This window comes from Heloderma suspectum, chromosome 1 (assembly GCF_057233095.1).
Source record: "Heloderma suspectum isolate Gila_16-S chromosome 1, 16-S_ref, whole genome shotgun sequence".
In the NCBI taxonomy this organism is placed as follows: Eukaryota; Metazoa; Chordata; class Lepidosauria; order Squamata; family Helodermatidae; genus Heloderma; species Heloderma suspectum.
This window is the reverse complement of record NC_139458.1, coordinates 81782783-81810743: the sequence shown is the minus strand read 5'-3', so window position 1 is coordinate 81810743 and position 27961 is coordinate 81782783. Positions and strand designations below refer to the sequence as shown.

Genomic DNA, 27961 nt, shown 5'->3' with positions numbered 1-27961 from the left:
GAGGCACCACGGATGTTTGCTTCTCTGTAAATCAAAACTGCAAAAATCCAGAAAATGGAGTTAAACAATTGAACATCAGGAAGCAGGGGAATTGGGCTCTATTTAACTGCTGCTCTTGGTTACAACCAACTTTAGGCTATTTGGAAAAACAGCACAGATGACACATTACCAGCGCAAATTTAACAGGGAAAACAAAGAGGCAACAGGGGTCATATGGGAGTAGTAAGGAGGAGATGGGGGAAAGCTAGGTTGCCAACCTCTAACAGAGAGCTAGCTCAATTATGCCTGAACACTAACGAGATGTGCAATATAAAAAAATGAAGCTATGAAACTGAGACAGTATGCTCCATAAACCGGCGCGGGGGGAGGGGGGAGCTGTTAGCTAGTTACAAAAATAATACTGAAAATCTCATTTTACTTGATAACAAGTAACAATCCAATGCGCCAGTGGTTGGTAGATGTGTTTTGAAGATAGCCTCACTGCTGATCACTTTAGGATTTTTTTTAAAAAGTAACACTCACCATAAGCCATTCAGTAAGTGTTGAATTACCCAATAAAGTTAATTACAACAATGGCCTGGTTCACACATATCGCAACCCCATGGTTTATTTAACCCATGGTTTGTTGCCTACCCAAGGAATGTCTGGCAGATGATCTAACAAGCTAGTTTGTTTTCTCAATCTCTAGGTTGGTTGTTTCCTTCCTCCTTTGCCCATTCTCTCTCTGTATCCCAAATGCCTTTGTAGTGCTGTAATAATGGCATGTAGAATGGCTGGGTTTTGGTTTTTCTTTACCACTCTTGCTTCTGTAGCCTGGTGAAGCAATCTATGGACAACCCACACATAATGGCAACCCATTGTTTAAACAACCCAGAGTTCACAACCCAACAACAAACCATGGGTTCTCCTCCTGGGCTGTTCATGGTTTATAAACCATGGTTAGCATTAGCTTTATGTGCGAACAGTGCACCTTCACCCTGATCATTATTGTCACCGTTGCTTTGCCAGTGATTGGGTAAATATGCAACTAACCATGACTGGTGTGATTACCAGCAGTGCACGTGAGGCCTATGTGAGAATTCGGACAGTTTCATGGATGACTATAATGACACAGCTGGTGTCTAAGACCACTTCCGAATGGTCTTCTATCAGGAGGGGTAACTAGGAAAGAAAAACAACTCTTTCAACACCAGATGATAGACACTTCAATTAGCCATGGATAATCTTATGTGAAGTAACTGTATGAAAAGTTACTGTATGTTTTTAAACCTTTGTATATTTTGTAAGGAGGAACACAAAACTGGTAGCCTCTTGTGTGTGTATTTGCAGTCCAAATACATTCTCAAGCTGGTCAGGTATTTAAATAAATTGAACAGACTCATAAGTGAAATTATCCAGTGGTGGATGTCCACAAACCAAAGCAGATTTCACATATGCCAGTTAAAGTGCTTTTGAGCCATTCTCATACTTTGCAAACTACATGTGAAAGACAGACAGAAATGTAGTTTTAAATGCACTTCTCATTGGTTTTAACTGATTGACTGCCATGAAGGATGGTCAATTTAGTCACATTTCAAACTTCCAATGTTTTTTGTGTCATCAGTGAACAGAGGTGAAGCATATGTTTAGTCCTCCATCAGCCCACCATTCTTTCCCTACAGTTGTACACATTTGGAAAAGGCTTTTTCACATGTTATCTCTCCTCCCTGTATGGAAGAATTATGATTGTTAATCCTTGGAAGGATTACCAAGGGTGCAGTTCCCTTGGACATCTGTTGCATGGCCATTTTTTTTCCACTGCCCCCTTTCCCCAGCCTCAGGTAAAACCAACAAAATTTAGGAAACACTTGTCAATTTCACCATTTGTTGTTTTCTCTCTCTCAAAAGAACATGTATTCATATCAGCTCTGGTGCTTATAGCAATAACTTTAAAAGAAACCTGATGGAGAGGTCCTTGAGACAGACAAGGCTTTCCCTCAACCATGCCAGTTTCAACAGAGAGGGGGAAGGGGAAGGTAAATGGTGGCTGGGCATGCATGAAGGTAAAGTAGAAAGGGACAAAGTTAACCCACCATCATGCACTGCACTATGATGGGATCATATCCAAGTCTAAATGTAGAGCAGTATGGGCCAGCATCCAGGGTAGGGAAGTTGGGGAAGAGTCTTCTCCCACACTGACCTGGTTCACATGTGATGCCAAACCATGGTTTAATTAATCATGTTTTCTTCGATCATGGGTTGTTGTTACACGTGAACTCAGAACTATGGAATAACAATGGGTTCTTAGCCATGAACAACTCAAGAAGGGAACCCATGTTTTGCGTCTACGTTGTGAACTGTGGGTTGTTTAAGCTATGGGTTTTTGTTACATGCAAACCCACAACCATGGCTTATTCATGCATTGTATTCTAGGCTACAGAGGCAGCGGGCAAGAGAAGTAAAAAATACCCAGCCTCTTTACATGCCCATACTGCAGGGTCACAAAGGCAGTTGGGAAACAGGGAGGGAGTGGGCAAAGGAGGAAGGAAACAAATAACCCAGGGACTGAGAAGACAAATGGTTTGTTCGATAGTCTGCCAGACAAACCCTGGGTAGGGTAACAGCCCACGGTTTAAATAAACCACAGGTTAGCATTACATGCAAATGAGGCCACTGACTGGACACAGTGTGATATTTAAAGCAGAAACATTGTCAATGGGGCATAATAACTAATATGTGGGTAAGATGCATGAGAGAGATGTTATTTATTAATATTTGTATACCACCTTTCCACAAATGTCACCAAGGTGGTGTACAACAATTCAAATAAAAACAGTACATAAAACATAACAAATAAAACCATACTAAAACACCCATGAAACATTAAAATTACCATTCACAATTTAAAAGGCCAAATTAAAGAGATGTGTCTGAACTCCTTTCTGAAAAGCCAAGAGAGGGGACCTATCTTAGCTCTGAAGGGAGTGCATTCCACAATCTGGAAACAATGCAGAAGAAAGCCCCTTCAAGTATGCCTGGCAAATGGACCTCTGCAAGCAGAGGGCCTCTCCTGCAGATCTTAATAACCAGACAAGTTCATAACACTTCCGGAGATAATCAGGCCCTAAGCCGTTCAAAACAGCTTTTCAATATATGGGTGATATGATCACAATACCAGTTAAAACACTTTGAAACGAATGCGTCATTTTAGTCCAGAAAGGAGTTGCATAAGTATTTCAACCCTTTCATAAAATAGCAATGTCCAGTATAATTCATTATAGTTCTAAGGTCATGACCTTGTTTGCAAATTACTTTGCAATGGGGGCAATGAATGTCAAATCAACCAACAAAACTTTGCTGGCACAAAATTGTTCACACACTGACAATTCCAGTCATCTAAAGACTTGGAAGGTTAAATGAAGCAATTCCATTTTGAACTACAGAATCCACTACATTCCATTTTTTCTGTACTTGTTCTATTCCTAGATGTCACAATCCAACATAGAGTCAGGTACGTTTAAGCCCATGGATTTCAACGGAGCTTACACTGTGTTGAACTGTCCTTTCATATGTGGTGGAACATTCTTTCACATGTATTTGAACCATGAAAAGCAAGTCACATTAGAGGGGAAAATATGTGCATGATCAATTCTCTACAGCCTGAATACCCCATGTATGAAATAAGACTCCCTTATCACTACATGGGAAATGCTGTGTAAAAGCATAAAAAATTTAACAATGGACTCATCTAATCCAAACAAGCAAGTAAATCAAAAGCACCACTTTGTCCTTACCAACTATATATAAAATGAACACAACCAATAACTCCTGGGAATACAATTTAGCAATGGTGCAGAGAGGGATACATTTTATTTTTGCCTTCTATATTAGCAAACTTCATTCTGCAGAGATGGTGAAGAGGGATTAAATGAATATCCCTAACACTTAGTCTTTAGGCAGTATAGAGAAGAAAATCTCATAGAAGACCAACGCCTAACCTAACAGCCGTGTCAATAAACCGAAGATACCACAAACCCAATGGTAAAAGCCGAACCATTAGGCACATTAACTTCATGGACAACAGCTGCGATTAGTGTTCTTTGTCGGGATCTGTGTGAAATGCAGACAGCCACTAAATACAGTATGCCAATTAATGCAGTGTGAGCACGCTGCATGCCAAAAGAAGCCCAGCTCAAAGGCTCTATCAGGCAAACCCAGCATACTTTAAAGAGGCACTCTCATCTCTTTCAGAAGGGAAACATTAATCATATTCCTGAAGATATTTCCTTTACTAATATTAAAGTAACACGCAGAGAAACGACAACAGAAAAGGGTTAAGTAAAGATGTTCAGCTTCTGAATTTGACAGGCACTTTCATTAACAGGTTCATGATTTCCTCTGTAAAATCAGGCTGTGTTCAGGACATTATTCCTCTGGAGCAAGAGCAACAACAGCAACTTCTCCCTTACCTCCAGCATGTCAATAGACCTGTTCCACAACAGAGGTAGCAAAAATGTGGGGGGCTGAGTCTTAACTGCAGCAACTTCCCTTTGTCACATACAAATCAATGATGATGAAATTGTCAAGATTGCAAGCAGCTTCTGGTCTTGTCAATTTCTCTGTCGCTCACACACACACCCAAAGGAAACTCCTGAAGGGTCGACAACTGTATGTGGATATGCCACCACCTTTTCACATATTAAAAAATATTAATTAAAAAAAGAAACTTTTTAAGACTGTTACACAATGCCTGGGCACAGGGTATGGGATGTCTTACTTATTATAAGCATTAACTATCCAGCAGGCACTGTGACAGTCCCAATAAAACACATATATTGCAGCAGCACCGGTCACTCTTCTGTGGTTTGTTTTAGCTTTTCCAGCATTAGTTTGGGCTTGAAACATTATTAAAACAATGCAGAGAAGGCCTGACCAGACAGACAAAACAACGAACTACAAAAAAATGTAGAGAAGGCCTGACAGGATAGGAAAAAAACAACAATGGTGTGTATGAACAGCAGTCTATAATACCACCTCCAGGCCTCTGAAAAGTTATCTTCGCACAGTCACTGTCAGCCATGTTTTCCTGTTTCTGTAAACCTTTTGCACAGGAGGGAAGAGGAATAAATAAAGAGCTTTTTAAAAATCTATGATTATGGAAATATCAATGGTAGCATGGGATGTATGAGAAGGTATTACATTAGTAGACTCTATTTTAACACATTTTGGTTTTCAGATCATGCATATTTCCAAAGCATTTGTGCCACCATGTAACCTGTATTCTTGTTTGTTTGTTTACTTCAAGTTTGTGTGTTTTTTAAAGAAAACATACAGCTATAGGAGTACAGCAAGAAGTAGATCATCATCTCAGACCTGCATCAATTAAAGGAATCTTTTTCATACTTCAATACTCATACAGAGAAACCCAGTTAGGACTCATTCCATACTCCATGAGGAAGAACAAGAAAAAAAGATAGAGCAAGTCTACAATAATTTTAAATAAATACCCCAAACTAACTTTTCTAATAGTCGGTTTATCTAATTGTGTCTTAAAACATTTTCAATAAAAGCATATAAATGCAGCTTTCTGGTTTTTATATTCCTCTCTCATGGTTACCATCTACAGAAAGAACACAAGAAAACCAAAGTGTGAGAAACTCCCCAGGTTTTCCTTAATCCCCTAGCAAGTTTCAGTTGGTGGGACTGTTCCATAATTAAAACCTTCCAAGCTTATTACAAGTGTGCCTTGCCATGAATACTATATTTGTAAGCTCTCAAATTTATATATTAGATTTTCTGATAAACTATAGTCTGTCTCTTCATATCTGTTTCCCTATTGCTTTTTATTTTCTCCCTGTCATGATATCTATATCTATATATCAACATACAGTAAAAATACAATTTTAAAAAATATATACCTGAAATAATCTGCATTCTAAGATATATGGCTAAGTGTCACTAGGTAACAGCTCTGCCTCTTTTTACAACCACAAAGAGCAACATTTGCATCTGACTTAGGGAGCAGAAAGTACTGAAAACATACGGGGAGGATAAATATCATTGTTATAGCAGTATGAAACTTGCTTAGGGTGCAGTCCTACTGAGATAGACGGTTGCCTCCAGCTTTCTCTGAAGTCAGAGGCAACCCCCTATCCAGTGCAGGGCGGCTGAAGCACAGAGGAGAGGATCCCTTCCGTGCTCTGGCTGCCCTGCAGTATTCTTTAGACGCCTAATTTCAGGTGTCTAAGCACAGCTTCGGGAATGGGGCTGGGGACTGCATAGGAAGCTGCCTAAAACAGCTTCCATGGTCTCCTCCCCTCCCTGGGAATGCCCTCTTTTCACCCTTTTCGGGCTTCGTGTTATGAGCGTGGACAGGCATGGAGGGGCAGCCACCGCAATTCTATCCGTCCTGGCTACAAGGGGGAGGGGGCGGGAAGCACCGTTTCCCAGCTACAAAGTCATAGTGCTGTTGGAGCTGCGAAACTGAAAACTCCTATCTCCCCCAGATGCTGTTTAGGGGACATAGGACTACTCTCTTAATGACTGAAAATATGTGTATGTATTATTAACCATCAGTGCAAAATTGTTCAAACTAGCAACACATTAAGGGATTTCACACTGTGTTTATTCACTCCGACTTTTTGATTCCCCTAGACATCACACTTTCCCAGTACACAGAAGCACCTTAACCTTTAAAAACTTAAATTAGATGGTACATAAATAATTTTAGGTTTACTTGAGATTAGTAATACTTTCTTTTTTTCAAGCTATAACTGTGAACTCAAATTGACCTGATAGTATCTTTTCAGAGTATACAAAGTGCTTTAAAGATTAGACATTTTGTTTCTGTGAGGTGCTCCTTTATATAATACTAATAAACTATGTTCTCCAGTTTCCAGACAAAGAGAATTTTCCATTACTTATACCAATAGAAGATAATACATCAATAAATCTAAATACATTTTAAAGCACTCATCCCAGGCTAAGCCAGGCCATCAAATTTGTTTGCCTATAATAGATCAAACAACCTCAACTTCAAAAGTCGCATAAGCAGTCATAATTCTGTGAGCAACAAAGGGGAAATCAGAGGCCCATAGAAATACAAGACCTTTCCTAGGTCATATAGCCAGTAGCAAAGACAAAGAGTAAAATCTAGGCACCACTAGCTCTGTGTTCTAAAGACTTTCTGCCTTGAAGGGGAAAATAAAAAGGGTCCAAGCAACAGGAAGTTTTAGTTCAGTTTGATTTTCTGAAGATTTTAGTTCATATCCTTATAAAGTCAGTCATGTACATTAGCACATTTATTATCTGGCATTCTGCACTTCAGAACCAACACCCAACTTTTCTCTATTGGGTTCTTTTTTGTTACCTGACTCAGTACATGCTGAGGATAATACTTAAATTGACAGACACATAGGACTCCTTTTTCTTTCATCACCTGCAAAACATCTGAGAGCGCCCCAAAAGTTTGCCAGTTTGTAGCACAGGTAAGCCTTAATTTCTGAATGGTTCGCTATGGAACCTTCTTCAGTGCCAGGGCATGACCTTGGGACAAAGGACGTAATAATGAAGACTACTGCCAAGCTCGTGCAGATTTAATTTCCCTCAATAGGAAAAGGAACATAACTTTAGAGGTAGAGCATATGTGTTGCCTGCAGAAGGTCCCAAATTCAATCTGATTAAAAGGATATTAGTTAGGAGGGCTTGGAAGGATCTCTGCCTAAGATGTTGGAGAGCGCTGCCAAAAGAGTAGACAGTACTGGGTTAGATGGACTCAGTATAAGGAAGTTATACATACACATGCACACACATACAAATGGGAACTGCAACAAAATGTTGCAGTGTATCTTCATCTTGTAAGAGTGTTCCTGTTCAGCATTCGAGTCAACCAGCCAACCCTCCTCCAGGATACTCAATTCCACTCACCCCTCCACCCCTTCTTTTCCATTTTTCTTTCCCATCTAACATTCAGTGTTCTGTGGCTGAGTGTGTTCTTTTCTTATTGGGTTGGGGTTTTGGTTTTTGTGAAGGGGACACACAAGTTTTCTTTGTAGGAATTTTTTAACTTCTGCAAACCTTGGGGTTCACCCAAGCATGCCGATACTTCCCTCTTTCAGTGGCCTGATTTTGGCATCAATCCTGTTGGCACTCACCACCTGAATTCAGTACTACAGGGAGTGATATAAAATACAGACACACACACACACCAGTTCCTAATATTCTGTCACACTCTAGTATGACCAATAAACAGAGCCTAGGGCAGGACTGTGCAGATAGAAGGAGGCTTGAGTTTTCATGGCTGGAATACAATCAACTTCCATATTTCTAATAAACAAATTTATTTCAGAGAAAAACTGGAGAAGGTTCAGAGGGGTCAATGAAGATGATCAGGGGACTGGAAACAAAGCTTTGTGAGGAGAGACTGAAAGAGCTGGGCATGTTTAGCCTTGAGAAGGGAGGACTGAGGGAAGATATGATACCACTCTTCAAGTCCTTGAAAGGTTGTCACACAGAGGAAGGCCAGGATCTCTTCTGGGTAGGGATGTATGAAAGTCACTTACCTTTTTGAAGGGTGACGTTCGCGGTGGGGGGGAGGCACTCTGTCCCTCCCCCTGAAATTCTCTGGCCGGCTCTGCTCCACGGAGATTCCGCAGAGCCGCCAGCCGGGGCCACCCGCAGCTGGACATCCGGCTGCTGGGCAGCCTGCAGGGACACAAATGGCAGCTGCCGTAGCCACCGCCATTTGCGTCCCTGTATTTTGCCATGATAGGCTACGTAAGTATTTACGTAGCTTATCACGGCAAAAACAAACAGCAAACACAAATGGCGGCGGCTATGGCGGCTGCCATTTGCGTTCCCTTTTTTTGTTTTTTTTTGCCGTAACAGCCTGCGTAAATATTTACGTAGGCTAAAACGGCAAAAAAAAGGGAACGCAAATGGCGGCTGCCATAGCCGCCGCCATTTGCGTTCACTGTTTTTGTGGGTTTTTTGCCATGATAGGCTACGTAAATACTTACGTAGCCTATCACGGCCTCTGCAGGGACGCAAATGGCGTCCCTGCGTTAGCTGTAACAGGCTACATAATTAATGTATTATATTATTTAATGTACATATTATTTATGTAGCCTATCATGGTTATAATGAGGAAGCGAATGGCGGCCGCAGATGCGGCCGCCATTCGCAAGTCAGCGCGGACGGCAGCAGGTAAGTGCTCCGTTTCACGCGCCTTTCGTGGGGGGGCGGGGGGCTTCGTTCCGCCACAGATTTCGGGAGGCCGAATGCACTGGCATTCGGCCTCACCGAGATCTGTGGCGGAATTCTCTGACATCCCTACTTCTCGGTCATCCCAGGGAGCAGGACACGGAACGATGGGCTAAAGTCACTGGAAGCCAGATTCCGGCTGAACATCAGGAAAAATGTCCTGACTGCTAGAGCAAACAACAATGGAACCAATGACCTAGGGAGGTGGTGGGCTCTCCCACACTGGAGGCATTCAGGATGAAGCTGGACAGCCATCTGTCAGGGATGCTTTGACTTTGATTCCTGCACTGAGCAGTGGGTTGGACTCGATGGTCTTACAGGCCTTTTCCAACCCTACTATTGTGTGATTGCCATAGGCAGGAAGCAGAGTTAGCACCCACTCTGATGACTGCTTTGTTTCCGAATGCATCCCTTTACTTTCTTCCACATAAATGAATGGCTGCCATTTCTATGAGGAAAAGTACAGTGCTGGGGGACAACACAACACCAAGGCCAACTGATGGCTTATGCATGGCCACACTAGTTTAAAATCTGAAGCTTGAAATCTAAATCTTCCCCACAGGTACTAGCATGAAGCAGCAGCACAAGAGTGACACTGTGTAAAAGCTGTGAGTGGAAACAGAGAAAGTGGATGTTTGAAATTCAGCCCTTTCACCCAGGATGCCTGACAAATAAAGGCGAAGCCTTGTTCTATGTTTGGCAGTTAAGTTTCACTGAGTTCAGAGGGTCTTACTCCAAAAAAAAAGTGTGCTCAGGATCACAGCATTATACAGAGAAGGGTTTCTTATCTGAAAACAAAGAGGCATCAGCCAGTGCTAACATATTGAACATATCTTAAATTTAAGCATAAATCCATGGGCCTTCTCATCGCAGAGGGTGATTCAGGAAAATAATGCTGGAACAGAGCTTCTGTCATACATGTTGCTTTTCTTGAGTCAACCTGGCATAAAGTACCTCCCTTAGACATCAATACACTGTCACTTACAAGCAAGCATGACAAATGACCTGCACTTTGCAGCAAACCATCCCCCACACAGTCATTAACTGCCAGGACACATTAACTAGAAGCACCTGGGTAAGAGCCAAAATAAAATTCCTCCCAGTCCTCTAGCTAGGCAGTGGTCTAGCTTTTAAATTCTTCCTGCACTCTCGCAGAATTCTTTAAGAGAAATTTAAACTTCTCCATTTAACAATAAAAGAAATTAAAGGTTCAGCCTGCTCTACCCAGCATTTCCAGACAATTAATCCTGCCATCGTATATGTGTGTGTGTGTGTGGGTGTGCAGACAGGGTCCTGATTAGAAAGGAACTGTTTAAGCTAAACACAACCGCACTGTGCCCCAGGGCCAATGGTTGTGAGAATGATGGGAGGCTAAACTTCTAAAGAAGAAACTTCCTGCAACTTCAAATCAGCATCTGGAGAGACAGGTGGATGAAATTACATGGCAGCAGCCAAAAGAAGAGGACAAACATTACAGCAAGATGCATTTCTGCCATTCTTCTGACTTCCCTCTGTAGAAAATGTCAACTTATTCATAAACAGTGGAGTTTATGAATACAGCACTGCAAAACAATCAGAACAGGCAGAGAAAAGTTGATAGTTTTTTCTTTTCTTGTTTAGTTACTTGTCTGCTGTGTATTATATTGTGCCCTGTTTTACAGTTATGCATTATATGTGCCCTCTTTTAGTGATATTAAGAAAAGCACTTTCAAGACCACCAAAATCTGAAAAAGGGGAGAGAAATGGGAGCCAAAAATTCCACCAAAACAGGGCTGTACCTTTAAAGGGCTTGTCTAATAGGAAGAGCTGCTACATTCCTGTTGAGGAAGGGCTGCTGTCCCAACACGCAACAGAGGCTAGAAATAACCTGCACACATACAACCTTCCAGCACTTAATTCAACAATGCCACAGTCTCTCACTCACCAGCAGCAAAGAAAGGCACAAAGGGAGGGAAAGAGAGAAACAGAAACAGGAGGAGAGGATAGAAATATAAAAAGATGAAATTTATTAGATCAACTTCAGAGAGGAGGTGGGTGCAAATGCATCAAAAGAGAAGGCTGCCTTTTAGGGAAAAAAAACATGTTCCAAGGCAAGAATACATGATGATGAAGGAAGCTGAGACCCCTTTGCTGTGGCTTTGTTGGGGTCCAGCATGACTGCAGGAAGAAAAGCTTTGAAGGCTGTAAGAGGGAAGTTGTTCAATGGCCGGAGGAGATCCAGCATTTATTATAAACTAAAATAGATTGAGAAACAAGACTCTCCCAAGAACAGGCATATGTGTGTGTGTGTCTGTGACGGATGGGACAAAGACAATGCCAAGTACGGAAGAAAGCAGGTAGTTAGCTCGGCGGGATGCCCTGCATGCTGGCGCCAGAAACACAAGCACCTCTTGCAAATTAGCAAAGCCGCTGCCACCCTCCTGCACCGAGGAGTGGGCTTAATTTGAGCCAGAGTTCATTAGGGCTTTGCCCCAGCACTTCTTTCCACACTAGGGGATCCGAGTACTCAAATGCGGGGGGGGGGGAGTGTGTGAGATAGTAATCAGTCCTGGAATGTGAGAAGTTGCAGTAATAATTAGTACCTGAGCATGTGCAAAGTGTTTTTCCCAGTTAGTAAATGCAGCTTCTCCCACACACAAGTCTCCTAAACTTGAGTGTTCTCCTCTCTAGCTTTAGCAACTAAAGGAGTGAGTGGGAAATGGGTAAGACAGAAGGCTATTAGGATGTTTCTGGCCCACTGCCCTTCCTCCGGACACGGGGACAAAGGCCCCGGCGGCCAGCAGGTGAGTGGTCCCCAGCAGCGCTATCCTAAACCTGTTGGTTCATAACTAAGCCCTGCTTTAATCAACGGGGCTAGTTGCTACGTAAGTGTGCATAGGATTGTAGCTCTAGCGTGGGAGCAGCTCAGCCTCGGCTGGAGATTAAAAGGCAGGCGCAGCCGTAGGCACGCGCACGGAGTGGAAGGGAGTCACGGCCCAATTCCGAGGGGTCCGGGCACGAACGACAGCTTCGTCCGAGCCTGAGAACGATCGAGACGGCGGCTCTCGCCAGCAGTACGTGACGACTGCGGAGCGTCTCTGAGCATGTGCTGAGCGCCCTTCGGGCAGCCCGGAGCAGCGTCTGCCGGTTCCACAGCAGGGCTTCCAGGATAAAGGGCACGACACGAGCCCCGGGCACCTTTCACACACTCTGCAGGGAGAGTGCAGGGGAGGTCCCATCTGCCCTGCGCGGCCCCATCTCGCTCGCCCGCTGCCTAATCGGCGCCCGGCGGCTGAGAGCGCGGGAAAGGGGCGTCCGTCGGAAGGGCTTACCTCGCACGTCCAAGAGGGCTCCCAACTGCAGCAGCAGCAGCAGCGGCGGCGGCGGCGGCAGGCGGACGCCCCCGAGCCGCCTCATGGTGGCGACCCCTGCCGCAGCTCCAGCTCCTGCACTAGGCAGGCTCTTTTCCCCTCCTGTCCTGAGCAGCCGCGAGAAGAAAGTTCGGCTCTCTCGCTATGCGGCGGCGGCGGCGCCTGCTCTGCGTCCCTCCCTCCCTCCCTCTGCGGTGCCGGGCGACCTTGGTCTCTGGCCGCCGCTAGGCGCCAGGACTTGCCCGGGTGGCTCGTGGTGCGTCTCTGGGCTCTGCTCGAACGGCAGCAACTGCTTTGCTCTCCTCTGCACCGCCAACGTCTCCCCCGCGCAGCAGCAGCAGCAAGCAACGGCGAGATTGGGGCTCGCTCCGGCTCCCCGCTCCGCCTGCCCGCCCCCGGCCCTGCCCTCGGAGGAGGAGTCCCGCCGGGACAACCTCCGCCCTCGCTTCTCGCCCAGAGCTGCTGCGGCTGCCGGCAGTGGAGCCTGGCGCGCTTCCCAAACTTCCCAAGAGGGAAAAGTGGTGGGCAGGCCCCCGAGCAACACGTCGCCTCACCTTCCTGCCCTCCGCAGGGTTGCGCTTCCTCATCCACCCCTTAAGGCCGCGCCAAATCCGCGCTGCTCCTAGATCCAGAGCATTTTTGCACGAGGGATGTTTTCTCCGCCGCCTTCTTGGTAAACTCCATGGCAAATGCCCCGCCCCGCCCCCAAACACACGCAGGGCACTCAGCAAACGGCTCGCTGGACCCCGTTATCTTGCTCATTTGCTTGAGCTTTCTGTCGTGTCTTGAATGAAGGAGCCCAAAGTGGAATGGGGCAAAAGCGTTCATCTACATTCTGGTCGCAACTGAGTTTTCGTGGTAAAATTTAAACTCGACGTAGTTCAGATGCATACGCTTCACTCCCTTCAGCTTGTAGGCAACTATTTTTTTGAAGATGCGCACTCCTAGCTTCGTTTTTTTGCTACGCCATTATGTGCGTCTTATGTCGTCAAAGTGGGAAAGTCGTATACAAATTCTAAGCCAACATAAAACTCCTTTAAATGTTAGAGTGACCAAGTTTGCATGCGCATGGAGAGGGAAATAAGCCATGGTTGCGTATTCCGAACCCACCCCCCTCCAATGCCAGGGGGATTTGCATAATTACCCTTAGAAGTGCACCTTTTCATAGAATAGTAGGGTTGGAAGGGGCCTACAAGGCCATCGAGTCCAACCCCCTGCTCGATGCAGGAATCCAAGTCAGAGCATCAGTGCATTGAACTACATTTCATGTAGTTCGAACCTGGCCAGGGGGTTCGAACCAAGAACCCATGGGCTGTTGTAGGGTTCTGGCTGGGTGGCTTGTTACCCACAGCAACAAGCCACCATGGCCAGGTTCACACTACATGAAAGGTACACTACCAAGGGTAATTATGCAAATCCCCCATGCAAATTGGGTCAGTGGGTTGTATACAGTGGGAGGGTTGCACTAGTTAAATCCCTTTTGCTCAGGCAAGATAGGGACCTACATTTTGCCGAAACCCACTAACCAGCAGCCATGAAAAGCTGGTCCCCACAGTGACCTCACATGGTGGGGAAACATATAGGAACACCTGGGCTAAATCAGGGATTATGTTGTTATCATGACTTTTAGATGACAGGATCTGCTTCAATTTGTTTGAAAATCTGAGGTCAGAGTTCCAATTGCCCACCTCAATTTTCTGGCAATTGCAGCATTGTCTTGGAGAGAAGACAATTGCATCAGGGAAGTAGATTTCTTTAGGAGAAACTTCCTAAGGGTAAGAGCTGTTTGACAGTGGAACAGACTGCCTTCGGAGGCAGTGGGCTTTCCCTCACTGGAGGACTTGAAGCAGGAGCTGGATGGCCATCTGTCAGGGATCTTTCAACTCTATGGTTCTATGTAAGAGTGCTTCCAGAAAGAGGGCGCTTTGCACTTCTTATCAAAAGGATTGTGCTGTGCAGCTATTCTCTCTTTCACCTTAACTGTTTCTTCTTCTGGTAAGAAAAAAAGATGAAATAAGTGGTGGGAGAACACAGGAAGGTTACAAATTGAAGAGAACATTGTCTGCACCCCTATAACATTCCGTGGAGGTAGGACAATTGCACAATAAAGCCTTATCTGAAAGCACTCTAACCCTGGTTTTTGCCAACCCCTCCTATCTACTGGAGCTCAGCGTTCCTTAGGAGGAGCCAGGCACTGCCTTGCAAACTTAATCCATTTCAGCTACTCATTATGTAGTGGTTTGTTTTTCCAAAATTGCACCTGCAATGTAGTGTAATGCTGCAGGGATAGGCAGCCTGGTGCCCCACATATGTTTTAAACTACAGCTCCCATCAGCCCCAGCCAGCATGGCCCATGGACAGGGATTATAGGAGTTGTCCAAACCATGGAGGGCATCTGGTTGCCTAATTCTGGTTTAGGGTGGTAGACTAGGGCTAGGGAGACCAGGGTTCAAATTCTGCTAAATTATGACGCTCACTGGGAGACCTTGGGCTAATCTCTCAGCCTGCTGAGTTGTTGTGACAATAAAGAAGGGGGATAACTATGTATGCTGCCCAGAAGTGTAGGTTAGAAATGTCATAAATAAATAAATCACAATAAATTTCAAGGTTGAAGAGGCCAAAGCCTCCTTCACCAATAGGAAGCTGCAGTTTACGATATCCTATGTGAGGCTTCTGGCCAGCATCCCAAATAAACGTATGAAATAAAGAATCTATCTGGTAGGATTTGTACAATATATATTGGGAGACTCCAGATAATGTAGATGAGGCATTCTAATATAGTAATTTGCCTCCACGGAGATAAAATGGCTTTCTACCTGTTGGAGTCTTAATATCCTTCAAAACAGAGGTGAGATTGAAGGATATTATTATATCCTTGATTTTTTTGGAATTAAAATTCCTCGATATTTAAAGTGCTTAGTAGACCATTGAAAAGGCTGGTTCTAGACAGCAGGATTAATCAGAGCCTGACTGACTGGCATAGCAATAGACAACTCTGAACTCCCTTAAAAGCTAATTTGCCACAGGCAGAGGCAGTAAAGTTGCTATAATCCACAAGGATTCTCTCTCACACACAAAGTACGCAGTTCACACTGAAAACAACATTTCACATTGAGAACAACAAAGAATCTTGTGCCACCTTAAAGACTGACAGATTTATTGTAACATAAGCTTTTATGAACTAGAGCTCACTTAATCAGATACATGAAATGTTATCTTCAGTTGGCAGATTTACCTAGTTACAGAGGAAATATATATATTTTGTAAACAGTGGGTTCAAGAGGACATGAAATCTGGGTAGCAATCTGTGGAATTTCTGTGCAAATGTATACGAGATAAGAACAGGGTGGGAAAACAAGAGTCACAATTAAGTTTGAATGGGGTAGAATCACATTTGTTTATAAATTCTAGTTAAGCAGTTCAATTTACTTTTTGTTGAGATATGGTGATTCTCTAGGATCAGCAGCAGAGTATCATGGGAGATTGAAATGTTCTCCCATTGGTTTTACACTTTTAATGTCAGGTTTGTGTCCACTCATTCTCTTATGTAGAGATGGATCTGTATGCCCTGTGTAGACAGCAAAAGGGCATTGGTGGCAGATGATATATTATCACATTGGTTCTGTTCTGATGTAATGCCAAGACATTGGCTGTTGCTACATGAATGAGCACTGTACATGTCTTCCCCTCTGATTCCTTCCCTCACTTCCAATTTAGTGGAAAACTATAGTTTGCTGTTATATCTAAAATTGTTTTTGCGAGCCATTATTCTAATTTGCCCACAAACCAGGAATGCATCCCAGTTTCAACTGGGTTTGCAATTTGTGGGCACAAACCATAGTTTTCCCCATTCAGATGAAATGGCAAACCCCGCTTTGTCACCAGATCAGAAGTGAGGGAGAGAGCAAGAGCACATGGGAAAGTACACAAAATAGCATGGGCTCATTTATGTAGATGTTTGACCATCATTTGACTTTATATCTGAACCAACCCACAGAAGGATGAGCAAATGAATGAGCTCCCGATGTTATGGCTCATGTTGTTAAGTCCTATACCAGTATTGCCCGAGTACATGCGTGGACAGAGTTGGCATCTGGATGTGTTGCTTACAGGGATGGGTAAGAAGTTCAGTTCAGTTTTGATATGAATTTACCAAAATTCACAAAGTTCTCCATATTCAGGAGAAAAAACCCTTTGAGATCTAAAAAATTGGAATGTTGCAGAAATCGAAATGGACAGATTTGTCCATCCAGGCCCAGGGCTTTGCTCTTAAGAGTCTGGGTTTGAATCCCTGGGCATATTCAACCATGTTAGTTATGAATTCGGGTTGCCACTTTTTCTTTTTCCGACAGGCCCCTCATCTTTAACAGCTAAGTGGCAGGCAGGTACCACATGGTCCTCTCCATGCTGAAAATACCTGTACCTATTGAATTTGGTGCAGATGGGTGCGAATTTAGTTTCAGTTCATTTTTGATAAGAATTTATCACAATTCACAAAGTTTATATTTGGGAGAGAAAGAGCTCAATATTTTTTTTAAAAATTACATGTGGGCAAACTGAAACTGACAGATTTGCCCATCCCCAGTTACATGGCCAGTCCCTAGGTTTAGACCCCTTTTGGATACACCAGATGTAGTTGCTGGTGAGTGGTCATTTTAGATTAGGAGTCTGCCTGTAAGCAAGGACAAGCCAAGACCTGTGTGAGAGAAATATCATTATCCAGGATGGGCTGCAGTTAATTGATTGAATGTGTTGGAGTGGTTTTAGCTGGGAGCAGTAGGTGACAGCAGTGGTGCTCTGTCACTGTCTTTTCTGAACCTGTCCAGTCACAGACAACTCCTGGATACTAATCTGGCTTTGTTGATCTGTTTCTTCATTTCATTGGATGGGTATTGTAGCCTTAAGAACGCCTCACGTCAATCCTTCCGGTATGAGTCCCTATCCAAGAAACTGGAACAAATATGGTTATATCATAGAACTTAGCTGTAGATCTGCGATGGAGAACCCAGGGTCCACACACAGAACCAGTGATGGGCAGAGCTGGAGCCAAAAGATAGCAAAGACGTCTGGGAGTCAGGGCTGGCCCAGTTCTCTTTGCAGTTACAAATATATTTTGCAAGTCAAATTCCAGCATGGCAGGCACCAATCCTGCCCTTGGGCAAACCCTTCCCTTCCCTAACCTTGCTTTCTGCTCCATCAGCTCTCCCCACCCTCACCCCAGTCCATTTCAATAACACGGAAGAAGGAGGAGGAAAAGAGAGAGAGGAGGGAAAGAAAGAGAAGGAAGAAGATGGAAAAGGAAAAGGAGAGGGAACAGAAAGAAAGAGAAGAGAAGAAAGATAAAAAGAAGGAAAAGAAGAGATGGAAGAGAAAAAGAAGGCAGTGCCTTACTCACGCATGCCTTCCCCACCTGGTCCATCCATCTCTAAAATGGGGCATTGAAATAAGATGGGTGGGGAGGGAGGAATTTCCAAAGAGCATATTTATTTAGTGTGGGACTAGATGTTTTGTGCAATGCATGCTTTTTGTGGTCAGTTTTCTTTTTTCATATAATGCAGTCATTGAGGCTGCAATTTAGAAAGGTACTAATTACTTTTCCCCACCAGTGAGGGTAACAGTGGCTTGTTGGGAGGCAATTTTTAATGACAAAACAGCACAAGAGGAGGAAGGATTAAAAGAAGCTCCTCTCCCCCAGCACTGAACTACTCCTTCATAGTGCAGCTACAGGAGCTACATTTTATATAAAATAAAATAAAGTGTCCTTAAAAATAATAATTGAAGTATACACAACGTGTAGTTTAATCCTTAGAAGGATTTCAGTGGGGCTTACTCCCAAGTAAGTGCACATATAATTGCAGCTGACATGTTGAACTCGTTGGGCCTTACTTCTGAGTAAACATGCATTGGATCAGGCTGTAAATGTTCCAATGCTATCTTGTCTCTAGGCCAAACTAAGAATGAATCCTCGGCCTTTAAGAAGCCTCTCCAGAGAAGTAACGGGTTAATCCTCACTATGGGAGGTGTTGCTTAACCTGCAGATAAGATTCCTCACAAATATATTTTCCCCTTCTTCTTCACTGTGTGTCCAGTCATCTCTAGACTGCCTTTCATGTCTGTCCGAAGCCAGAAAACCTAAGTGAATTCTGCACTTAATTCTTTGCTTAAACACTATCCGTGCAGCGTATTTAGTTTCTAGATCATCTATCTAATGCATGTTTTCGTGACTTCTAAAGATGCATTTGATACTTACAAAGAATAAAGGAAGTTTTAGTAGAAAAGCTTATCTCAGTCGATGGATCTTAGTCTTTTCATTACCTGAGGCAAAATAGCTAAGCGTCAGCCTGACCCAATTGCCTTCCTCATTCTCTGGCCCTCCCCATCTTGTCCGTACCCTCTTTCATCTACCCCCATACACCTGTTCAGCCACCTCCTTCTTCAGCAGCTGGAGGGGCAAGTGTTTCCATGTTGGAGCTGGACATGCACATTGTGTGCAATCTTCTAAATAGGGGTTCTAGGGCAGTGCCTCAAAAATTTGGAACTCGGTACACATTCCAAATGGCTAATTCCACTTAAGTTACTAATCCTGCTAACACACATGAATAACTTGATTTATTCTAGTGGGTTAGTTGTGCACAGATATTTGCAGATTTGTAGCCTAAGCCTAACCATGCTTTCTCACAAATAATTCCAACTGATGGCAATGGGACTTCCTTCCAGGTAAGTATGCTGCCTTAAGCACTTCCCTAGGGCTGAAGCCCTGTGTTGCTCTGGTACAGTGAAACTTAGATTATATTGAATCCTTTCTGTGTATTTCATAACCATATAGAAGTTAATAAAATGGAGAAAGCTAAAACAAGTTGGTTGTTCAGGCAGGCATTTGGGGTGGGCTAGGGTATTTAAAAAAAAAAAATATGGTAAAATTTTATTGTTTTAAATTGTTTTATGGTGGGTTGTACATCGCCCAGAGTGGCTAGGTGACCAGTCAGATGGGCGATTAATAAATTTAATAAATAAATAAATAAATAAATAAATAAAATAAACAAGAATAGTGATGTAGCAAACAAGAATACTGAGGTGAGAATAATTTAAGCTCTGTCTCTAGCTCAGCTACACAATAACTACAAGGACAGAACATGGGGATATAAGAACATGGAGCAAATCTTCCAATGGAATAGATTACATGGGAAAGAGAAACATCGTGGGAGGAGTTAACTGTTACCTCCTTATGTAGGGTAAAATGGGTGAAATGCTAATGTCTTTGGTTCCATTTATAAAATTCTAACTATACATAAATTTCTAGACTGATGTTTTTAAGTGTGTGAACATATATTTGGCTGTCTGCTTTCTGAGATGATGATTTGTTTGTTGATTTGGATGTCAGTTAAGGCTAGATAGTGGAACTCAGCACTATTGCAGGAAGAAGTCAGTCATAATTTGCCTGCTTTTTGAAGTGTTGCTGCACACAAACTAGATTTAGGTGCAGTCCTATGCATATTTAGACAAAGGTCCTACAACTCCCAGTATTCCCCAGCCAGCTGCTCACTAGGTTCACATGACATGACAACTCCTAAGTGGGGGTTGCATATGCAACTCAGTGCCTCAGTGGGCACCGCGGCTTGTGAATTAAAAAACCCACAACTAGCTGTGGCGTGTGGTCCAAACCCAGTCATAGTGTTATGTGAAGAGAAGAGTGGTGAAAATTATGGTAAGAAAAGTTCACATTAACTAATCTTGTGTAAGACTGGTGCTATCTCAGAAGGGCCAAGCTTTAGAACTTCTTTTTAACACCACAGCTCAGCCATGGAACATAAAGTAAAGACATTGGGCAGTATCCAACATTGTCATTCTGTTAACATAAATTACATTGCGGTAGCATAAGGGACCTTTAGTGTAATGCCCTTGCATGATGGGGTTTCCACGGAATCCAGTCTCACAAGCTAATGCTATTGATGTTACACTAGAAGTCCCTTACTCTGTAATTTGCATTAGTGGAACATTATCTAGTGCTGTCACAGCACTGGTCCTAATGATGTTGTGCCAGAGTAAACCAATGCTGGTGCTAATGATGTTGCACTAGTGTAAACCAACACTAGCGCAATGTGATTAGTGCTTGCTAGGCAAAGGGAAAAAGCAGTGATTTGCCACTGAATTTCAGTGGTGTGTTTGCCACCAAATTTTGGCAGCAAATCACTGCTTTTCCCATTTGCCTAGCAAACGCTAATGACATTGTGCTAGCCTTGGTTTATGCTACCACAACATGGGTGGTGTTAGGAGGCGCCCACGTAGGCATGGGCCCCAGATCTTTCTTGAGCAGTGCCCCAGATCTTTAGAGCTGCCCCATTTGCCATCATCTGCCTTAATACAAGCCTGCTTCTTCCCTCTGAACTCAGTAGCCTTGCAGTTGCTAGGAGATCTTAGGGTTCACTACCTTAGCATACTAATACAGAGTGTAGCATAAAGGTACCAGCCTTTTAAACTAAGGGTGAGATTGCCACCTTACCTTCCACAGTCTGCTCATTGTTTTCATTAAGTCCAGAGTCGAAAACTACCTAACAGCACCATTGTCACCTGGCTTTCTCGGAGTGTGCCTGACTCTGTAGAGACCTGCCTGGACAATTGTTCCTGAGCAATTGCACTTGTGCCCTAGGCCACTGTAGGCAGCATGGTCCTGATAAGAGGATATCATATGGATTGCCAGTGGCCTTCCTCGTCTGTTGCTTCCTCCGAGCTGGCCCAGGCACCTTACCTTGGGGGAAAATAGAAGTGGGTTTACTTGCAAAAATGGTTTGAATGAGCAGCAATGTCTGAATTTGGAGCAAGGTAACGTATGAGTGTATGATTTTCCCTGGCTTGCTGGAGTGTGTCTGGAACACCTTGGCTCTGCAATCATCTTTCTGGAGTGCACCTGCTTTTTGTGTGATGCCTTATGGCCACTTAAAGACTCACCAATTTACTGTGGCATAATAAGCTTTCATGGACAGGAATCCACTGTACAAAAAAGTTATTTTGAAAGATGTTGCTTTTCATGTAACTGGAGAAAAATGGCACTTGCTTAAATAAAGCTACAGGTACCCTGAGGATCTCTCCCAGGATTAGCTGGCTTTTTGCCCACATGTGCTTCCCCTCTTGTTGCCTCTCTTGAATCTTTCTGCCTGAGTTTTTTTTTCTGAAATCATATGCCTTCTTCTCCCCTGTCCATACACCCCTTTTTACAAATGGGGGTGTGTTTATACGACAGGATCCTTTAAAGACACACACACACACACACACACACACACACACTTTAGAGCCTGAGGCAGCTACTTCAGATAGGTGATTTGGGACATCATGAAAAAGCAGCAAATTATTCATTATTTAATTTATTAATTATTATTGTATTTTTACGGCCAGGGAGAGAGGTGCTCGTAGGATTTTCTGCCTCAGGGGCCGAAACAACTTGACTGGCTTTGAGTACTACTATGCACCTTGACTGGGGGTGAAGGGAAAGACTCCATTTGCTGCTCTGCAGCAAAATTTCTTGGGGGCAGCCCTGGACATGGCTACAGAGACCTATGGGGTGGAAAAAGGTAGTTGAGATGGTTCAGGAAATTATATGGGGTAGGGAAATAACTGGAGGTACAGAGAGATCTGTAGATGTGGAAGCATGTTCAGGATTACATCAAATTTACAGTGAAATCCTAAACAATTTTACTTAGAAGTAACTTGTATTGAGTTCAATGGGATTTACTCCAAGGTAAGTGTATGTAGAATTGGAGTCTTATTCCATAGTAAATGTGCTCAGAGCTCCAATATCTTGATCTAGAGGGAAACCTGGAGATTGATAACTGTGGTAATTTAAAAAAACAACCAACCAAAAACAAAGGTAGGCATGCTGGTCCATGAGAAATTAAAAAAAAACCAAATCCACAGTTGGGCAATACTTTTATTAGGAATTTTGGCTGGTCCTAATAAAGTTATCCAACTATGCATTTTGGTACTTTAAGAGTTGTATGATGATGAGGTTGTTAGACACTTAATATTGCAACATTTGGTGTAGTTTTAGGATTTCCAGAAATTAGAACCCAAGAACTGGAAAAGAAATGTTTTCCAGAATCCCAGTCACTTCCAAAATAAACTATTTGACATAAAATGAGGAGCCACCTTTCATGGCAGCTCTCTGCCTCCTCATCTGGCCCAGGGACCAGGAGCAGCAAAGCAATGTCCTCCAGTCCTAAGGTCTCTGTCCAGTGCTGTTGGGCTTGTTGGTGATTTGCAGGGAGGGGGGGCTGAAGAGCAATTGAGGATTTTCTCAGAAATAAATCCCACTAAGTTTAATGGGGATTACTCCCTAGTAATTGTGTAAGTCCACAATTGTCGACAATACATTCCCCCACTTTCCCTTGCCAGTGTGCCATCTTTCAGTTTGCAATTAATTGGTAAAAGTTTAAGGTGCCATACACCTCTTTGCTAGTTCCAGGCATTCCATCCTTCCTATCTGGATTTGGGCCTGAAAAACTAAGGGAAAGCATGGGCTCATAGAGCCTAAGTTTTAAGCAAGCACAAATTGGGACATTGCACAGTTCTATCCTGAAAGCAAGCAAGAGATCAATTAGCTTGCCTTCTACAACATTTAAATTATAGTAATTCTAATTTTGCACATATAGTTGTATATGTAAATTAGCATATGCAGATTTGTACATTTTTTTGTCCTAAGGGCCTGAGGCTTTGATCTTTTCAGGACCTAGCACCACCCCTGTAGCACAACATCATTAATGCTAGTGCTGTGACAGCATTGGATACTGCTCCTTACCAAGAATAAGTCACATTAACCTCAGTTAAGCTTGCCTCTGAGTAGAAATGTATAGGATTGTACTGTAAAAGTTACTTTGATATCAATAGGACTTACTTCCATTCAGTATTTTAGAAGGCAGTGATCATGTGATTTTCTTTTAATTTTCTTTTGATTATTTTTGTTTCTTACAAAGAGCGTACAATTCCTTTCTCTAAAAGACTGCACAATTTGTTTTTCCCTAGTGCCGTGAAAGTTATACACTTTTTATTTCCCCCTTTTTTAAAATCATGAGATTTGCCAACATTAAGTTTGTCTTTCAGATTCAAAAGATTTCTAAACAGGAAACAATAGGCTGCTATCAGCAGTTTCTTCTGGTAACTAGAGTCACATGAAACTGGACAGATGGATATGGCACGTGTTTTGTTTCTGATGATTCAGAACTAATACGTTCATTGCCACTTTGAGGAATACAAGCATTATAAGCATGCGAAAGACAGTATGCCAAGTGTCTGGCTTTTCCTATCAACTGACTGAATCAGAGAGATCTCTTCACAGCTCTCTCATTCCTCATATTAGCTCCTGATAAAAAGATAACTACTTCTTACCTGTATCAGATCTTATCTTCATAAAGAATACTGGGAAATTTCTTCTCCAACATGCACCTAAGGTAGATCACCCACATATTTAATTCCCTTCATGGCCATAGATATCATTCAGTAGATTTCTGCCGTCAAGCACTTTCCCCTAAATAGAAGGTTTTTTTCGTTATGATACCATTGTTTAAAACTTTCAGAGGGGCAGCCATGTTAGTCTGTTGCAACAAAGACAGCAAAGTGTCTTGTGGCTTTTGTGAACTATAATCCACTCCATAGTCCCCAAAAGCTTATTCCATAATGAATTTTCTAGAGCTTTTCTATACAAAGCTGTTAATCGGCTGTTAATTGGCTGTATTTACTTTCTGTTTTGTCACAGAATTGAGATCTGAGCACTACATAGGAGCATTTCCTTTCTTGCTTTCTGGAACTGTAGCTTTCTGGCTGCATAACCTCTAGGTGGCATTGTGGTATAGCGGAATAGCGCAAACAACAAGAGGAAATCATACTTTCTTTCACGTTCACAGTTAATTACCACATTTTCCCTTCTCTAAAAAACTTGCTAAAAGTACTGGTTTGACACAGAAGCGAAACTGGAGGATCACAACATCGTGTAAAGAACCCATAAACAACTATGAGTAGGGAACGACGAGTGCATGATAAATGTCTCATGTAGAAAGGCCAATTATCTTTACAATGCCAAAAGACACTTCGTTGTTTTTGTGTAAAATTGCAATCCTAGAAAGTGTCTATCCTGACGTAAGACCCATAAACTTCAATGGGACTTACTCCCTTGTAAGTGTGTATAGGATTTACAACTGGGCAAAGCAGTACTAGGGGGGCGGGAGAGGGAGAATCCATGGCAAAAGAACCACCGAATGCAAAGTGCTGTTGGGCTTGCAGAAGTAGTGTTGTTGTTTTTTAACTTCTACCTGTTTGTGGGCCATGTCCAGCCTTTTGTTGGACTGCCCCACAAACAAACTTTTTTAAAAAATGAAGAAAAAGGAACTGCTGCCACTTGGTAAGTTTATGGGAGGGGAGCAAAATGTGATATAATCAGGTGGGGGGCAGAGGGGCAGAAAGCAGGTGGAGGTGGGCATCAGGCGGTATATGTGTTCTGTGATGTGGTTGTGTTTTTGTTAGCATCTCATGTTAAAATTTTGAAGATTCACAAGGATCTGTGCTTTGGTTTTATTGCCTTGGTTCTTTGGCAGCACTGGCAAGGACCAGGGCCCGATCTACATGAGCAATTTACTCCAGGGCTGCTGTGATCTGAGGTACTTCGGGACATATGACACAGTCGCCACTTTGCAGCCTAGCCATGGTTTTCACCTGGAAAATGCGGATTTCCAAACACACGTTTTGCTGCGATGTTTTTGGTTTGCTGTGGGTTTCTCGCAGTTGCAAGCTGCCTGTCTTCCCCAAACTGATTTCTCATTGCGTGGTGAGCGTGTGGTAGGCATTCCTAGTGCTTGTGTCACTCTGTGATGCCCCTTCACTCCTCCCCATTCCTTTGCAGCTGCGCAGTTACAGAGGCATGGGGAAGCGTGCTCATTTCTTCAAACTTTCGCACACCTTTGCAGCTTCGTATCTTCGCAATGGCTGCTTTGGGTTCAGTGGCCAAGGGCCAGGGGGGTCTTGGGGGAGCAGAAGATCCAGGACCAACTTCGCTCCAGCCACCATTTCGGAATAATGGAATAACGTACCTCTCATGGGCACAAGTGAACCATCACGTGAGTTCAGTTGGCATGGTAACGAAGTTACCAAACAGTTGGCATGGTAACGAAGTTGCAGACCACCCACATTTTACTTAACGAGGAACGGACAGACACAAAAGAACCCCTAAAATACAAAAAAGCCACTAAAACCCAAAGTGTCACACCCCCACACTCACGTGCCTGCGCAGCTGCGCATTTAAATATAATGGTTTTAAAAAGCAGCATGAATGCCACAGTTTACTTCACTATGTGTCAGGGTTTTCCTGTTGGAGAAGTCACAGTAAATCGTGCGTGTACCGCAGCAGAAGCTAATTTGCAGCTGCAATGCTGTGCAGTTACGACAGAGTGAAGGCTGAAAGCAGTGCTGTGTAGATGATCCCCAGATATGTACTATTTACTGTGCCATCTATATACACCAGTGTACGCTTTGATTTAATAGTGGTTTGGGGGAATTTCATGTAAAAATCATGATGATTAATGATGATCCATGTTTTTATTTACTAGAGATCTGACTGGCCATTTCCTCATAGCAGCCATTTTGTGATTGCATCGATGACAGCTTTTCAAAGTTCCAAATGTGTCCACAGGTTCAAAAAGGTTGGGGACCCCTGCCCTAAACCACAGTTAAGACTAACCACAATTTGTTCAGGTTCAGTGATAGCAACAAGCGACTGTGGTTAGATGAAAATGGACGCAAAAGCTTCCATCCTCTTCACAGGCATGCTGGAGGCTGAGAGAGGTGAGTGTGGGAGCTCACATGTAAAGCCCAGCATTACATCTGAATGCAGCCATTGACAGAGGAAAATTTTTGAGTACAAGTATTGAGAAGGTGAGCAGATTAATCTGCCTTCTAAACTGCACAAATTCTTTGTCAATGGGAGTTGTCTTTATAATTAATTAAGGCAACCAAATCTTAGTTTTCGAAATCCTGGGAACAAAGGACACACAGCGCTTCTTCTTTTTTCTATGCATATTTTATCCCTCTTATTTCAAGCTGCCAGCAGAGCATGAATGCATCCATCTTCTATTATTGTTTGTCCCCATCCTCCACTACTCAGAGGTACACTTCCCCTAACCATGGAGGCCCATTCAGCCACTATGGCCAGTACTTAGTTATTGATAAACCTACCCTTTTTGAATATGTCCAGTCCTTCTTAATGTAGCCATCTAAACTAGTGGCTGTCGCCACATCTTGTGATATTGGCTATCGTAAATTAATTAGACATTGTGTGAAAATGTACTTCCGCCCATACTTTCCAAGAACAATCACAGCCCTAAACAATCTGATATCGTCTCCAAATACTGCTCCTTCTCTGTGTTGACTACTTCCCAGATCATTAAATACACTGAAAAAAGCTGAAGTATGGTCCTTAAGTCAGAAAACTTTTCACCTCTTTCAGTTATAAAAAGTGACCATTGATGCCTGCTCACTTCTGCATCCTGTCTTCTAACAAGTACCTGCTTAATGAAAGCCATTTTTTTTTTATGCCATGACAGTTTCATTTGGGGGGAGCATCTGATGAGAGATCATGTCAGAGGATTTCAGCATTCATGTGTTATATAGATTTGATCTTCCTTTAACCACATACTTATTGAATAAAGGCCCAAGAGGTTTGTTTGACGTGATCTCAGTACAAAATCCATGTTGACTCTGTTCTAATTCAGTTGTATCTATAAATTTAGCCAATTTGTCCTTGACTTCAGCAGCTACTGAGGTTGCCTAGCACTGAGGGCAGTGGCCTTCAGAATCACCTGTGGAACCTTTTCAAATATTTTAATCTTTTTTCTTTTGGTCCAGAGTCTGATAGAAAAATGCCCATACTAGCTCATCAATTTTAACTTGAGTTCATAGAGGATTCTTGGGTGAATACCTTTTAGTTGTGGTGACTTATTATAGTTTCAGATATCTAAATCTCTTCTACTAATATCTAGTTTGTGACAATTTCCAGATGAATATGTGTGTTTGTTGCAGCAAAAACAGGATGGCACCTTAAAAGCTAACAAATTTAAAATGGCATAAGCTTTTGTTGAGCTGAATTCACTTCATCAGATGCGTGATGTGTTATCCTGACTTGCCATGAAGTGTTAGCCAACTCAGGATAATGTTCATGCATCTGATGAAGTGGACTCTAGTCTGTGAAAGCTTAATCTGAGGTGCCACAAGACTCTTCGCTATCTAGTTTGTAGTACTGCTTTAGATTCATCACCCCAGGAAGATAGTTCAGGAATGGCTGCCTCTTTGGTGTAGTCTTTGTGAAGGAGGGATCTTGAAGTATATCAGGGGTGACA

At 43.0% G+C, this 27961-nt stretch overlaps 1 protein-coding gene across 1 annotated transcript in view; it reads right to left on the bottom strand.

The window, feature by feature from the left end:
• The window catches only part of LRP4 (LDL receptor related protein 4), a 154534-nt gene extending 141567 nt beyond the window's left edge, over positions 1 to 12967 (bottom strand). The window contains exon 1 of the mRNA XM_084849984.1: positions 12552 to 12967. Coding sequence (XP_084706110.1) covers positions 12552 to 12636 — 85 coding nt within the window. The 5' untranslated portion in view covers positions 12637 to 12967. The remainder of the gene's footprint in view (positions 1 to 12551) is intronic.
• Between the last annotated feature and the right edge of the window lie 14994 nt (positions 12968 to 27961).